General features: G+C 41.5%; 2 protein-coding genes across 2 annotated transcripts in view; one reads left to right on the top strand and one right to left on the bottom strand.

The window, feature by feature from the left end:
- The window catches only part of cacna2d4a (calcium channel, voltage-dependent, alpha 2/delta subunit 4a), a 72,344-nt gene that overhangs the window by 24,928 nt on the left and 31,212 nt on the right, over positions 1 to 16,204 (top strand). The gene's annotated exons all lie outside the window — the stretch shown is intronic.
- lrtm2a (leucine-rich repeats and transmembrane domains 2a) lies at positions 1,580 to 15,754 on the bottom strand. The gene is made up of 6 exons (XM_062383188.1): positions 15,570 to 15,754; positions 5,584 to 5,813; positions 5,189 to 5,314; positions 4,584 to 4,672; positions 4,149 to 4,306; positions 1,580 to 2,884 (listed from the first exon to the last, which is right to left on the bottom strand). Exons 1-6 carry the CDS (start codon positions 15,646 to 15,648, stop codon positions 2,364 to 2,366), a joined length of 1,203 nt encoding a protein of 400 aa, XP_062239172.1. The 5' UTR covers positions 15,649 to 15,754; the 3' UTR covers positions 1,580 to 2,363.

The following is a 16,204-nucleotide window of genomic DNA, read 5'->3' as shown; positions in this document are numbered from 1 at the left end:
CAATTATTTTTTTTTAAATGTATAATAATACAAAAAGGTTATTTCTGTGTTTGTCATTTAATGCTGTAAGGAAAGTTAATATACTCATTTCAGAGATGAGGCAGTAACAGGGGCTATTTGTATGCTCAGTCCAAACTCTTTCTATACCTTCTGCGGAAACTTTTACCAACTACTGAACAAAAATAAAACACAACAAATAATCAAACATTACAGAGATTTTAAAACCCAAAAAACTAAATATCAACATTACAAACACAACAAAAGAGAAACATCATGAATAGATACAGAAAACCCATGAAACGTCACATCAAAAACATTTTGGGGATCGCTGGGCCAACACACCATAGTAGAGACTAGTATATTTATATTTATCTGTATCATACCCATGTATGAGATAACACAATAGTAATATGAGTTTACTTTCCAGCCAATTAAAAGTTGAGAGGGAACAATTGTTCTACTGTTGGGAAGCAATATGCAATGAAAGTCATATTTCTGTATATTTTAAATAAACATTTAAAATGAATCAAATAGGAAATCCAAGAATACATACTTAATCTAAATCAAATCAGCTGGCTTTTGTTGTAAATGCATTGAGAAGATTTGAACAGATTTAAATAGGTGATTGCTAAGTAGATAACACACGGACTCTTTGGCAGTGAGTACATTTTCAAGTTAAAGTGACACAACTTCCATTGCATATTGCAGATCCTTTGGGGAAAACACAAGGGACGACAACATGGCATACGGGAGGGGAAAAGAAATACAGAAGGTGGAAATCTTTAAGGAAGTGTGAACAACTTTCCATAAATAGCGCTAGATGGAAATATGGATTGAGAGATAAAGGGACAAGAAGGAGGTGGGGTAAAAAATAGCAGCGTCTTCTGTTTAATCCCTTGTTCATTATAACCCCTCTGGGCAAATCTTCCATCTTAGAAAGAGGGAGGGAGAAGGAGAGGGGACCAGAGGGTAACTGATTAGGAAAATAAAGTGCAGGAGTCTGAATTTTGTAGTCCTTAGATGGATTGTTGTTGTCCTTGTTCTCGGAGATAGTTTTCCCGTGCCACAAAAGCAAACTTTAATCTCTGAGGGAGAAATCAGTCTGAAAATGATCTCGGAACATAGAGCATATGCCTTAAAATATATTCTGTGGTCCTTTACATCGCTTCACCTAAACAATTGTGAAGACATCACTGAACTTGCTTACTCCAAGTCATACCAGAAAAATGTATTTGACACGTACTTCGCCATTATAACAGGCTTTTAATCTGTCCTTGATCATTTAACGAGCATCAAATAAGCAAGAGCCTTTTTCTGAATAAAAGAGACAAATACAGGAAAATTCATATTTCAGTTAAGGGGTTTGTTCGCCATCGAAATGATAAATGACATCCATTGTAGAATCTCATGCACATATCAGCTCCAAACTGGAGGAGTGTTGTTTGTCCAGAGAAGATCCAGAGAGAAGCAGACGTGGTCCAGACAGTGTCTATTTCTAGTCATCCACAAATTATGAATTATTTAATCAATGCAGATTGTTTCCTGCCGTACATTAAGTCTTGAGAGACATGGGGGGGGGGGGATCCATGTTTAATTCAATATCAATATATAATCTTACTATCCCCATTTCAAGAGGTGTTGACTATTTAAATGACATCTCTTTGTGTTTATCCACAACGATTCCTCCACGTTTTCCAGTGTTGTCTGTTTCTTTGGGATGTGGAGGTCCAAAGGAACGTAAGAGGAGCATTAGGTCAGACAAAGGTGAAGGGTCCTGGCTTGGGGTCCTGGATGTTTGGGAGAAACTACTGGCTTTGTCAAGGCTTAGGAGGAGGAAGATACAGAAAAAACAAAAGCTGTGCATTCTTCTCATTATTATGCATATTGGTCCAAACACCACTGAATATACTGTAAATCCCTGAAAATTCAATCCACCTTTTACTAATACTGACTGACCACAAGTGTCTTGTAACAGCTTAAATGATATGTATTATATTATATTACCAATAATTAGTTTCTCTTGGCCAAGTGGTAGTAGGTGGTAGGAGTTGGACGGATGATTGGGAGCAAATACTGCAGTGAGAATGTCTCCAAATGGTCAAGAAAATCAGGGAACAGATAAGGGTATGTGTGCAAGGGAGTTTGTTCGAGAGAGGGACTGAGAGTTAAAAATAGAAAGAGGACAAAGAAAGGAAGACAAAAAGTGGGGAAAAGGTGTCAGTTTGAGAGTCAGAGGGAGAGATACCATAACTGTCTTATGTGCATGAAGCAAACTCTTCCATCTCTCTCCTCTTTGAGCCCTTTAAATTATCACCCTTTCAACCTTCACCTCTGACACACCAATCCTCCGTCCAATCACTCCTCTAGGCCACAGAGGAGATCTGTTTCTCCTCCCTGTCCTCCCCGTCTGTCTCGCCGTCTCCCATCAGCGGCTGCCTTTTCTTCAGCTCTCTCTGGTATTTGGCCATCAGGGAGGCGTAGATGCAGCCGTAGGCCGCAGCTGCAACCATCATGATGCAAACGATGCCGCAAACCACGCCGGCAATCACCACTGTGCCTATAGCGCGGCGCACGCTCACAGGCTTATAACGAGCACGGACACAATCCGATGGGGCCTCCCCACCTGCGCCTCCACCTCCTCTGCTCGAAGAGGAGTCATCACCTGTGTTGACCCTGTCGTCAGTAATTGGCGTCGCCCCACTGGGGTTAAGAGCGTTCTTGCTGCAGGGTGGACCTCCTTTCTGTCCAGAACGGGAACTCTCACCTCCTCCGTTCTCGTCCTCAAGTTGGAGGCAGTAGTTGAACATTTCCACTGGAACACCACGGATGTCTCGCCCACGCAGATCCTTAGGTAGCGTGCACTCCACCGCGTCCACCTTCCCCCCTAGAGGTACAGAGACAAGAGGACATGAAGAGGTCATTTCTGAAATGCCTTGTGCCTGTAAAGTACTACCAATTAACTGAGAGAGAGGAAAAGACAGTGAGGCGGATGATTACGCCAAATCTAGGATGAGTCATGAATCACTTAACACTCACAGAGAGTTTGCTGTGCCCTCCACACTAAGTTGAAGATAGCCTCAACTAAGCTCTTCTATAATTCATAAGATGACATGCCTAGTAGCAAAGCTCTGGTGTGTGTTCGGAAGAGAGAAACATCTGAGTCACTTATTCCCATAGGGTAGCAGTAGGATGGAGGATGTACTTTGTTATAATCACATGCTTAATTTGCCTCCACGCGTAGTATTTGTCTCGTGGTCACATGCTAGAAACCACTAGTCCGTTCCCTCAAACATGTTAAGAATCAGAATCATTGCAACGAAGACGGAGGATCGTAGAAAGATCAAATGAAGAAAGTGGTATTTAGCCACCTGATGCATTTATCCCTGTGTGACAAGAGAATACCTTCTTCAAATACAGCTCTCTCTCCAAATATCCCAAATATCGCAGCTGTTTGTGCATGAAGTGGTTTGAAGCAGACATAAGTCAATATAGGCTGCTGTCACTAAGCTTTTCCCTCTTGTTCGTTGCTTTGTGTTATTTCCTATAATACACATCGTGCATCATCTACACTCTTTTTAACAGACACTGCCACGCTCTCATGTTCAACTATGAAATGCCTCCTTGTAGTTTTCCCCGCTGCACTGTTGATTATGAAATGATCAGGCCCGCCGCTGCATGTCCGTCTCCGTCTCTGAACCGAGCTGGAGAGCGGAGCCCAGCAAAGCAGAAGAGAGCAAACTGAAGCAGGCAGGAGAATGGAGCAGAAAAGAGAAGAGATGCTTCATTAGCGGGGCAGCTGAGGCTCGAGGCGCTGAGGTGAATGTAGATTTTTACACATGAAGAGAGAGTGGAGAGCAGCTGTGGTTATCTGAGGTACTTACAGCCTGCAGACACACGTGGAGTAACACAAATTGCACACAAACGCACAATGAGGGTGGTAATGTGCATTCAGACACCAGTGCAATTATATTTTGGCGCTAAGAGCACAGTGGATGCAGACATGGAAAAGCACACCTCATTTGTCTCTGAGGTAAACTTGGATTCTCCAGTTTTTGCCCACCAACTCATGACTTCTTTGCCCTCTTGTGCTTTCCACTTATTCAAACACACCCTATTCAAAGCTGCTGTAAGGGAAGTCAAGCACCCACCTCTGTACAGCAGCCACTCCATCCAGTGTTTGAATTCGCGGAGGTTGCAGTCACATTCCCACGGGTTGTTTCCCAATTCCAGTTGTTGCAGGTTGGCGAGGGGCTCAAACGCTGCCCTCTCTAAACCATGGAGCCGGTTGCCCGACAGAGACAGCCACCTGTGGAATACGTAGAATATAATTAATTCACTGTTGGGTAATAGTTGCCATCTCAGGTTCACACTGTAGACTGGAAATCCTTCTTTTTAACATCCTCACATCACCCTCTTGCTATTGCTATCAATCCTCCCACTCTCAAAAATCTGATTGACCTTCTCATTGAAGGATTATTATGATGTTCACAATCTGGGATTGTGAAGCTCCAGTGTAGGTCTGGGGCTCTGTAAGGGAGTGTTAAAATGAAGAAATGTGAATGTTTGTGTCGATATGTGTCTACCTGAGGCTCTGCAGCTCATCAAGTAGCCCCAGAGGAACAGAGGACAGTCCGTTCAGGGACAGATCCAGTCTCTGAAGGCCCCCCAAACCCTGTAGAAACATCAGTAGTTTCATTTGTCGATTCTCCGTATAATACACTAAATAACGGTTATTTTTGTATCTTTCCGCAGTGCACAGCTAGGATCACTTGATGACTTGATCTTGTTTAAAACAAAGGTTCCCAAGCAAAGTCCTGACACCATCGCATACTACACACTGCCTTGGTTCAGATAAAAGTGGATGAAAGTGTTGAGCAAATGGTTCATTATTAATTTATCAGCTGGACGGGAGCCCAGTCATGTCAGCATATCTGTTCAGGTTTGGCGCTACTCCTAAACAGTTTGTTGAGCCTCACCCAGGAGTTGATGCTGCACTATTAACAAAGTATTTTATTGGGGTGAGTGAGAAATAAGATGGAATATCGACTTATACAAGTTAAATGTGCATGTAACAGGCTTTTGAGATGAGGTCTTTCCATAATTACAATATCAAATTTTGCATACTATGTCTTAGCTGAAAAAAGGCCCTTAGGTCTTGTTAGTGAGATGCATCATACACATTGCTCACCTTGAAGAGGTCCTTCTCCATCCCTGTTAATGAGTTGTTGTGAAGAGTCAGTCCTGTAAGGTTGGACATGTCTCTGAATAATCCAGCTGGTAAATTATCTAGATAGTTATTAGAAAGGTCCAGCTCCTGAAACACAAACAATAAAATATCAACAATTAGCTGAAGTTCCTATTAGAAATAGGATTCGAAAAATGTGAACTTTGCTTTACTTTCTAGACTGAGAGCAGAGTTTAGTTTGTTCATTATGAGACACTCGCTCTCAAATTCACTTTGCAAGGTCAGTGCAGAAAACAGTGCACACGCCACAGACAACATCAACACAACAACCCACAACAATGTTTAACTGTGAGGCCAAGAAACATTTCTCTGGCAACAGTAAACAATGGAATGCAGACCTCCAGTGAGGAGAGGTTAGCGAAGGCAGAGGCTCCCAGCGAGGCAAGTTTGTTGTTGGCTAGCAGCAAGGAGTGGCTCCCGGGTGGCAAGAGGTGCAGGGGAGGCAGGGCGGAGAGACCCCGGCCCCCGCAGTCCACCACCAAACCATCTGAGGAGCAGAGACAGGGAGGAGGGCAGGAGGAGGCCGGTGGCAGCAGTACTGCCAGAAGGCTGAGGACAGAGAGGAGGACTGAGGGTGGTGCCGGGTTTGGAGAGAAGGAGAGAGGAAAATAAACATGGTTATTTACTTCCTCCTGTGAGTTATTGTACAGTGATGAGTTCAGCAGAGAGACTGGATAAAAAATAGTCAATTAGTAGGTTATGTATTGCCGTGCATTTTATAGACTACTTTTCTAGTAAAGAAACTGACTGTGTAAAAGCAGTTACTTCCTAATAAAATACACTCCTATGGTTCTTATATGCTGTTTAAATACTGGAATTACATACTGTGTGTGTGTGTAGTATACTCTAGATATTTTCATGGCAACAGTCTATTCTGCAGTCATGAAGCTATGGCTTTTCCAAAAGACAGCTCTACTTTTGTTTATGAGCGAGTGTGTGTGTCTTTGTCTTTGTCTTTGTATTTGTCCTTGTCTTTGTCTTTGTGTGTTTGTGTCTGTGTGTGTGTTTTTTTTCAGCTCACAGAAGTCTCTTTAGTGACACTCATGAGGGAAATCCCCTCTGTTTTATTATCTTGCAGACTACAGCCATTCCAATATTTCCACTCATTCTCGGCTCGTTACTTTCTCTGGTTTCTGCCTCTTTCATTCTTTTTCCAGTCTTTGTGGCTCTCCCTGTTTTCCTCTCGTTCTGAATAAATAATATATATGTTTTTTTCTTTTTACCTCTGTTTGATTTCCTTCTGTAAATTCAGGTCTTTTAATTTATTTATTTTTTCATTTGTATTAGTCTTTCTGCCTTTGTGCATGTTGGTCCATCTCTACATTAGGTAATTCTCTCTCTCCCACTTGAGTCGCTTTATCTTTCTCATTTCCTTTCACTTTGAATCTCTCGGCGCTGCTGTGTATTCCCTCTGTGTCTCGTTACAGTGGCTGACTTTTTTTCCATCAAATGGCTTATGTGTGTGTTTGTGTGTGTGTGTGTGTTTGTGTTTGTGTGTGGGTGGGCGGGTGGGTGTGTGTTAAGCAGCACCAACAAAGTGTGATATTAAGAAAACGACACTGTCTTAACTACAGACACACACGCAGCACTTTTCACTATCGGACGAGCCTCTCTTGCTTCACCAGCAGATTTCATCACTTGCATCATCTGCATATTGTTAGCATCTATTTCTCAGTTTGCCATTGTCTTTTGCCACACTGTGTCATGTGGTGGTCCATCTGCTTCTCACCACTAATCATTTTCTCTCTCTTTCCTCTCCTCTCATAATCAAGACTTAATTTTCCTTTCACCACACATCCTGGCTGTCTGGCTCTTGATGTGATGAAACGCTGTGAAATAGCCCTTTACTGGCAAGTCCGAAGTGCAATGTGTTAAAAACAATTAATTATAAATTGTGATACGTGAGATGGATGGGTGTGATATCAGAAGAAATCAGTGATTGCATAATGAACATTTTTCTTGAGTAACACGTAACACCTTTAGCTTAATTTATGCTAAATTTCGTGCAGTCAGACTGGAAAGCAGGACAGTATGATTTGAGAAATTTGTCTCTGAAGTTTTTGGACCAATATCGCTTTTGTAATTTTTACTGTAATCATTAAAATAGATATGCAATAGATTTAACTCCAGGCCTGTCTGTCTTTATTTTCGATGCAGATATTCAGAGCCAGCATTATTAGAACCCTGGCATTAAAGCAGCTAAATGAAAAATTCAGACATCATTAATTTACACCTTACCTGTCAACATTTCTTCCATGAAAATCCTGGAATAAAATTCTGTGTCATTTCTGGATTACAGGAGCAGCAATTTTCTTTCAAGAAAGATTTTGGATTAACAATTTTATCATTGTAATTTAAAGGTTTATTTTTCATGCATCTCAGCTCCCCATGGGTAATTATATATACCCTTTTAAAAAGAAAATATGCCAATATATATAGTTTGGGAAATTATTCCATATTTAAAGAAAGATCTAATCATATTTATCGCATTCATCCTTGAAACTTGAAACCTGAGTTTCCATGTCTAAAAAGATCTGGAAATGCCATTGTATCATTCTGCGAATACACACACTGACAACAGTCTAAGAATAGCATCTTTTCCCAGACAGTTTTTTTTTACCTGCCATGCAGCAGATGACCTCTCTCAACCAGAACACTGCACAGCCAACACATTCCATACCAGAAACTCAGAGAATAAAGACGGGGGCTTCACGAGAAAGATCTGCGTGCTGGACTCTCTCCTTTTCCTGTATCCATTGTCCTTTCTGCTGGATTCTCTGGTATAATCCTAATCTCTGGGGAAAATAAACTCCCCTTCGTAAATGGATGAAAGAGAGATTTTACAGTGACCTGAAGAGTAGGGTGCTCACTTACTTTGTAGTGTAAGTGCTTTGGAGGGCAGATATTTAGCTGTTAGCGATGTTATTCAGCCAAGAGAGAGTGCCAGAGAGCGAGAAATTTTGTTTATTTTGCTGCGTCCTACTCATATCATGTCATCTTTAAAATTGTGGTTGGTGTCCTGCACCATTGATCTTTGTAAAGTTATTCTTGTTTCCCCCCTCACTCCTCCTTTCCCCCCCTCCTCATCCCTTCTCTCTTCTCCCTTCACTACTGTACAGTTTAACTCCCCCTGCCTCGCTCAGTGCTGAAGCCTATCTTCCAACATTTAAGAGTGGTTTTAGCTGCTCTCATGGAGGAGGTGCTTGTTGTTTTAACGCTTATTTTAGTTGCTCCGGATCCTCTCTCCGCTGTGGCGCTCCACTCGGCCAAACCAGAGGGAAACATGCAGCCACAGTCAGAGCAAGATAGGGCGGTTCTGTCTAAATACGTTTGAGTGGTTCTTTGCTGTGTAATTCAGTCCAAACAGACTTCAGACTGAATCTTTTATAAGAATCCCAAAACACATGATGTCAAATGTGCTTCCATTTAGGGCAAATGTAGACTGGCAATGCTTTTAGATACAGGAAACAAACTAAGAAGACATGCTATTAAAATGCAAAAAGATGTTCCTGTTGGATCATGACTCTTATCGCAATAGATAAATAGATAGATTGATTTCTGGGATAAGATGACATGTGATGTTTGACATTGTCTCCTAGGGAACTCTTTTAGACAGCTCCGGGGGCATCAGCTGTCTGTAAGTTTATATCCAGGGGCCCAAAGTTGGTGACACTGGACCCGGCTATGATGTCATCACCACTGACACTTCTGTTACTGAGCGCAGTTGCATGTTACCAGGGGCCAAGCTGTTTTCCTTGCAAGCAGCAGACTTGGTGCTATCCTGTTACTAGAATGACCAGCTGTCCTCCAGCCAACAGACTCACTCACTTGTATTTCTCTAACTCTTAAATGTTTTACTCGATGCAGAATAAACTCAACACTTGTGTTGAAATATTAATTTGTTGATTAAGACTTTTATAGCTTTTTAAATGTGACAATATTCAGAATTTCTCTTTTTTATTTCAGTTTTGTAAATGTCCTAAATATCTGAATCTTAGATCCATATTTCTAGTTTAATTAAATTGCCAAATAATCCAAAATGTTGTCAATAAAAAATTATACTAAAAGCACTGTTCAGTCTTCCAATGGTTTGATAGCAGAGTAGGTGGCACAATCAAAAGGCTGATAACGTATAACGTATATTGTATGCATGGTCAAGTGTTTGCAGTCACATTAAAGCTCTCGTTTATTTCAATTGTAGCCATGATAACGACAACAGTGTTTAAGGAAGTATTTAAAGCAGTTTCTGTGTGACGTGTCTGAAGCTGTTGCACATCTGATCTCCACTGAAACCTGAGACCTAATTTAGTTAGCAGATGGAAAAAAGCCAGTGTGTGTGTATGTGTGTGTGTGTGTGTGTGTGTGTGTGTGTGTGTGTGTGTGTGTGTGTGTCTGTGTGTGTGTGTGTGTGTGCATGCGTCTTGGAATCTCTTTATCCATTGTATTGTATCCTGCCTCCATTGATGACTCACTGCATGGCTTCACTATCTCAGTATAAAAGCACAACACACACATAATACCAAGGTCCCTGCAGTACCGCCACATTATTTCAACATTGACAATGTAAAACTGTGTTACCGTAGCAACCAAGTGCTCTAGATGATGTTAAAGTGAAGAGAGGAGGAATAGGGAAATAAGTTAAATGTTTTTGGTTCACATCAAATTTCAATCCCATAACCACATTATCTCTTTCTCTCACTCGCACAACCTCTCTGCCTCACTGCACAACCGTGTATAATCGCTCACTCGCACACAGGACGTCATGGTCGCGCACACACACAGACACACACACACATATACAGCAGTTGAGGATAAGCAGAGACACGGTGTGGGGGTTTAGGCTGCACTCCTGCTGACAGCGTGATGAGGAGAGCAAAGACGAAGAAGAGAAGTAGAGGAGTAGACTGTCTCCAGACTTGATTTTTGTAGATTATTTCTTCCTCCTCTCCCTGTGGGATCACCTCCAATTATCGCTCCCTATTTCTGCCATCGTCTTTCCCTCTCTGTCCTCCCTCTGTGTTAACGCTCGCTCATTTTTCTACCAGCTACTTCGCTTTTTCCATCTCTGCCTCCCCCCTGTCCATTTCTCATTAATTCTGCATCGGTGAGATTGAATCATTATTTTGACTTGGAGGGGCGAGTGGGTAACGTGTAGGCTGATCTGCCTCTCTAATTCGTGCTTTCTGTGCCAATATGTAGTGACACACATGCTCGCTCACACAACAGCATAGCCCATGGGAGTGTGTGACATGCAGTGACCGCATTTTTGTGATAGTGGCTATTAATTAGCGGGAGTGGCAGGTATGACAAAGAGAGGGAGAGATAAAGGGGAAAGATGTTAAGTAAAAAAAAAGTTATCAGTAAAGCCTAACTTGAAGCCGCAGTCTCGGAAAACAACAGGTACAGATTTCACTGCAGCACCATCACTTTGATGGTTGTTGCTTCATTTTGTACTGACCCCTCAAAAGGCTGAGTATACATTCAGAATTTGAGGATAAAATAAAGGAGGCTCTGCGTTGATGTCACATTTGCATCAGTGTGACTAAAGTAGATTCCGTGTTGGATTTTTAACGGGTCGTAATGTATGCTCAATCGTCTCAATCGAAGGGATGAAGAGACAAATGGTATTGATCCAAGAAGCACGCACGCACACATGCACAAAGATGTTTTATGAGCCTTTTTTATTTAGCTGTAAACTGATTTGTAAGGAAATTGACATGTTAATCTTACTTAAAAAAAATCTAGAAAGTAGTTTGCTTTGAAAAAGGTTTCAACATCTACTTATAAAAGTATAATTTACTTCATTTTGCCAAGTTATTAATCATACAAACGGCAATGCAATCAAATTGTTCTTTCTGTTTAAATAAAATAAGTTAGTCTTTAAACCTACTTTAGGCTGAACAAGTCCAGCTGTTTGTCTCTGAGCCCGGGTGAAGTAAATATATTCCTGTAGCTTCTAACCAACAAGTCTCTCTGCAAAAAGTTCCACCATTGTTGAATTTTCTTTCTCGTTACTTGTGGTCGTCTTGCTTGAACTATTGGCTACAGTTCCCGTCACAATTTGTTGTGGTTCTGTTCCTTTAATTCAGTTTGTCCATATCTGTAAGCTTTCAGAAAACATGCACAAATATGGACAAGATGAAAAGAGAGTAAGAAACAGAAGGCTTTGTCCATTTCCGAATCTAACGTTGAGCATAAATGTTTTTTTTTATCCTAAAATTAGACTTTGTTGCACAGTGCTTGAGATATCTTATCTTGCTAATTAAATGTCCTTTTCAGAGGCTTGTGGAGAGTTCACTAAGGCAAATCGAACACATCTCAAATAACCATGTTATACAGAGCGATTATCAGCCGTTTTCTGTCACAACCTGGTGAGTAAGTCTCTATTTATTACAGGAATTGGCTGTGCTATGATCATCATAGCTTATCAGCTTCAGATCAGACCATTACTGAAATAGCTATTAATGGTGGAATTCTTTGTCACCATCATGCAGCAAGTGCTGGGCTGCAGTGGTGCTGTTTGTGGTGCAGAGTATTGCTCAGATTTAACCTTGCCAATGTCCTTTTAAAGTGTGCCAAAGAAGTTTCACATTCCTGTTGTACCTGCTCAAAAAACTGTGGTTACATGAGTAGAGAAAAGGAACCAGGTGTACTCTGCTTGCAGTCATGTATTTTTCTGCACACATCGTGTACACCTGGCCCTATAGTACAAGGTCACCTCCGCAGTAGAAAGCTTTCCCACACAATGCTTGTTACCACTCATAAACAAGCTAACGTAAAATCAACACTTTACTTCATCCACTAAAGAGGATAAAGGGTCAGAGCCACTCTGCCCTGACAGAAGATAGAAGATATTATTTTTGTGTTTCTATAGACCAGTAGAAAATCCATCTGAATGTCAATGCCATGAAAAATTTAAGAAAAAATCAATCCAATTCCTTTTCATACTTTAGAACCCTTCGTTTAGCGGTTACGTTATCACATACAGCCAGATGCTGTCGATTGTTGGCCAACAAGCTGTCACTCCAGTTCTGCTTAACTCCCAGTCTCATGTAACACTATGTGAAGGGATCAGGCTGCACTCCAAACCTAATGCTGCACGTAGACAACACACTGTGTCACACTGCTGTGGCTCCATGCCAAACCCCACATCCTGCCAGTGTTTATAAATTGCCACCAGGTACTAACCACGCAGAAGTGAATTTAGTTTGTTACAACACACCCACAGCTGACTAATGTCTTAAAAACACTTGATTTAACAACCTGGCAGCTGCAGGCCGACAGAAATGTTAGTTTTCACCGCAGTGGGTTTCGCCCCACGGTGGCTCCGCTCTAAACCTTATGCTGTTTCCTTAGTCACTCAGCTGTATTACAGCTGTGCTCTGAGGCATAATGCTACAACCTTAGTCACTGTACTGTGGCTCCATTCCAAATCAAACGCTTTAACTTCAGTTGGTGCATTTGGTCTCCAGTCAAAGCCAAATCCTCACTGCTCTCACCCCCACTCTCTGTCACTTTCCCTGTCACTCTTTTGATTAGAGGCTATGTGGTCAGTTAATCTGCCGGCTTTGTTTTGGAATGTAACATGAACACACTCTCACACACAGTATGATCCGTCTTTGTGTGTGTGTGTGTGTGTGTGTGTGTGTGTGTGTGTGTGTGTGTGAATAGGATGAATGCATACTTTCTGTTGTGCAAATGTGTGTGTGTGTGTGTTGTGTCAGATGAGACAGTCTGCTGGGATCGTGAAGGCCTAGAGGCACCATATGGTCCCTGTGTCGCTCATAGACCTCACTGTTCTCCTCTCTCGCCTCTCCTCCTCCATCCTTTCTTCTCCTCAGTGTTTCTCCCGTTCACTGCACCTCTTTGATCTCACCTCTCTCCTCCCCCTTCTCTTCACTCCCCACTGTTTCCATATTTTCACTTGCTTCCTCTGTCTCACTCTTTCTGTCATTAGTTTGCTCTCAGTTTAACCTTTTGCAGTTTTTTTTCATTGAAATTCTCTCTCACTTTTAAGCCGGTTTATGCTTGTTTTTAGCTTTCTGGTATTTTGGTACCACTTTCTAGAACTTCCTATGGTTTGTAATGGGTTATACCTTGATGGTTATTAAATAATTCATGCTTTGTAACGAGAAAAACGGAGGTTGTCATGGCTGAGAAAATTCTTCTTGATGGTGTTTATCCTTCAGTATAAACTATTAATCATCAGGGAGCTTCTTTAATATAATTTACCTACCAGAAGCAAAATGCATTTGTTAGAAAGACAGAAAGCTACAAACATGTTAAAGGATTTACCAACATTTATTTGTAAATTTTAAACAGAAAGGATGAACACAAGACAGAGGGGTCTTTATAACCTTGCAAGCTACAGTTTAGCAATATGTTTTATCTTCTAAACTCCTAATAAATGAGAATATAATAATAAATCTGTATCTTTATTATATCACTGGAAGTATTTGGTTTTACTCGGATGGATAAAGGCAGACACTGAAAACCAACCAATTTCAGAACCACTTATCTTGGCATTTTTGTGAAATAAATTATGCAATGAACTGTGATGAGATACACACATTTATTTATAATTTGGCACAAGAACATTTGCTGTCAGCCAAATTGGTTTCAAATTGGCTTTGACACTCAAAAACACCCATAACACATTATTTTTTCCACAACCTTTGAGAAAAATCATATCGCTCTCTGTCCCTTGTAGGTGACAAAACTCCATCATAGTTTCACAGCCATTAGCCGGAAAAATGACCCAATGGTGTCTGACACTAAAGGATACTAACACTTCATTTTTCTTTTCAATCTGTTTCCTGTCACACAGAGAGCACGCCTTTGAGTTTTGTGACATTTCAATCGTTTGCACCGAATTAGCGGCGGCCTCTTTAATTTCTAAATGACCTTCCTCAATTTTGGAAGGTAAAGCACCCTTGATTATTTGATTCTAAGTACTGTAGTCGTCTGACATAGTCATTAAATCAGAATTAAAGGGATGCTTATACCCTTCTCTACTTATATTAAATAAACACTCCAGCAATATATATTTGTGTTAATGTGTGTGTGTGTGTGTGTGTGTGTGTGTGTGTGTGTGTGTGTGTGTGACAGTGCGTGTGGGAGAATAGCAGAGATTAGTGAGCCTCCAAGCTTTTCAAGAGACAGGGATAAAGCATTTGAGAATTTGAGTTAACATTTTTGCAATAATTGTAATGCAGAATTGTCAATAAAGTTTACTGAATTGGAGAGAGACAGAGAGAGGAAATATTGTGTAACATTTTGATTAATTCAGTTCCTATTCCTTCAAGACTTCAAGCAATATTGTTGTTATGATATTTTAAGTGATCAAACTTGAATGAAATGAAATCTAGTAAGAGGCAAATACTGGAATTAAATCGGACTGAATGTTGAATGCAGAGATGGAAGGAAGGACGTAGGTTTAGGACAGGTGAAGAGAAAAAAGGCAGAGGTATGAGGTGATGGGATAGAGACAGGGGGAGGCTGAGTGGCTCACAGGGAGGTATATCTATCGACTTAGGGGTGTGGGAGTGTGGAGGTTCTGACACATAGTGTTGCTCTGTTATTTAGAGTCCTCGTGCTACACAGCAGTTTGTGGGGGTGTTTTTGCCATACGCCTCTGGAACAATACCTCTTAAACAGGAGGACAAAGATCCCCATTTTATGGTCCCTTGTTTCTTTTCTTTTCTGCTGAGAATGCAGTGTATGTTTGAGTTATATTAGATGTAAAACAGAGGAGAGAAATAATGCAGAGAGGGAGCTCTCTTGTTCGCCAATTAGCAGAGGCGGCATCTGGACCAACTTGATGTGGGAGAAGAGAGACAAATAAAGCAGGAAAGGAGAAGAGGACAGGAAATTTGGGACAGAAGTAAAGAAGGAGAATTGTAATGGGAATGAGAAAGGTAAAAATGGATTTGCAGGAAAATGGAGACAAATAACCTACTCTGTTTGGTTTCTACAGACCGCTGGCTGAATTAATGTATACAGTAATTTGGCATTTCACTGGCGGACCTTGCGCGTGGCCACAGCATTCTCAATGCCCTCATCCTTTGGTGTGTGGAGAGGTGAGGGTGTGTGTGTGTGTGTGTGTGTGTGTGTGTGTGCGTGTGCGTGTGTTCAAGCATGCTGGGCATGCTGACATTAGCAGCTGTCAAAACAGACAGTGTTCCTCCTTTCATGCGTAGTTAGGAGTACAATAGATGAGAATAAAATAGAGCCGAGATGATAAGAAACGGATGATTATTGTTTCTTCTCCTCATGTCAGGTTCTCTCTTCTCTTGATCTGTTTTTTAGGCTTTTGTTGACTCACCAGGTCTGGCCAAGTGGAAGGCTTCACTGGACGGGGGCAGGCCAGTGCCCCCGCCAGGGGGGTTGGTTTGGGGGGGCATGACACAGAGCTTTGTAGCCTTCCTCTGTTGGAGGAGTGGGGCTATGGGGGCATCAAGCCACCATGCCTGCAGCCTCCACTAGGGCGGCGACTGGGAAAAGTTACAGCAAAACACCTGAGGAGAAAGAGAAGACACAAGTGAGACAGACAGACAGACAGACAGATATAGACAAAGATACATAGAATAGATGTATACATACATGCATACATATGCAAACACATGTACGATGTGTGTGTTTTTGTCTAACATAGCTTGTGTGCATACAATCTGAATGTGTGTGAGTAATGTGCATGTTCCAAAATATGACAAAAGGCCCCCCGGGATTTCATATGCATTAATAATTGATGTGTAAGTCGTTGGCAGTTTACACAATCAGTTTGCCTTTCCCACAGACAGACCCCCTACCGCCACTGTCTGGCACAGAGTCTGACAGAGAGAGAGAGAGAATGACACCGAAAGCCGGAGGATCAGGGGAGAGAGAGTGATCGAGGAAAACATAATGTAAGGAGTACAAAGGTAGAATTCTCAAAATACGGAGAGATATAAAGCGCCTCGA

Source organism: Platichthys flesus, chromosome 23, assembly GCF_949316205.1.
Source record: "Platichthys flesus chromosome 23, fPlaFle2.1, whole genome shotgun sequence".
Classification (NCBI taxonomy): Eukaryota; Metazoa; Chordata; class Actinopteri; order Pleuronectiformes; family Pleuronectidae; genus Platichthys; species Platichthys flesus.
This window is presented reverse-complemented; position numbering and strand designations above follow the sequence as displayed.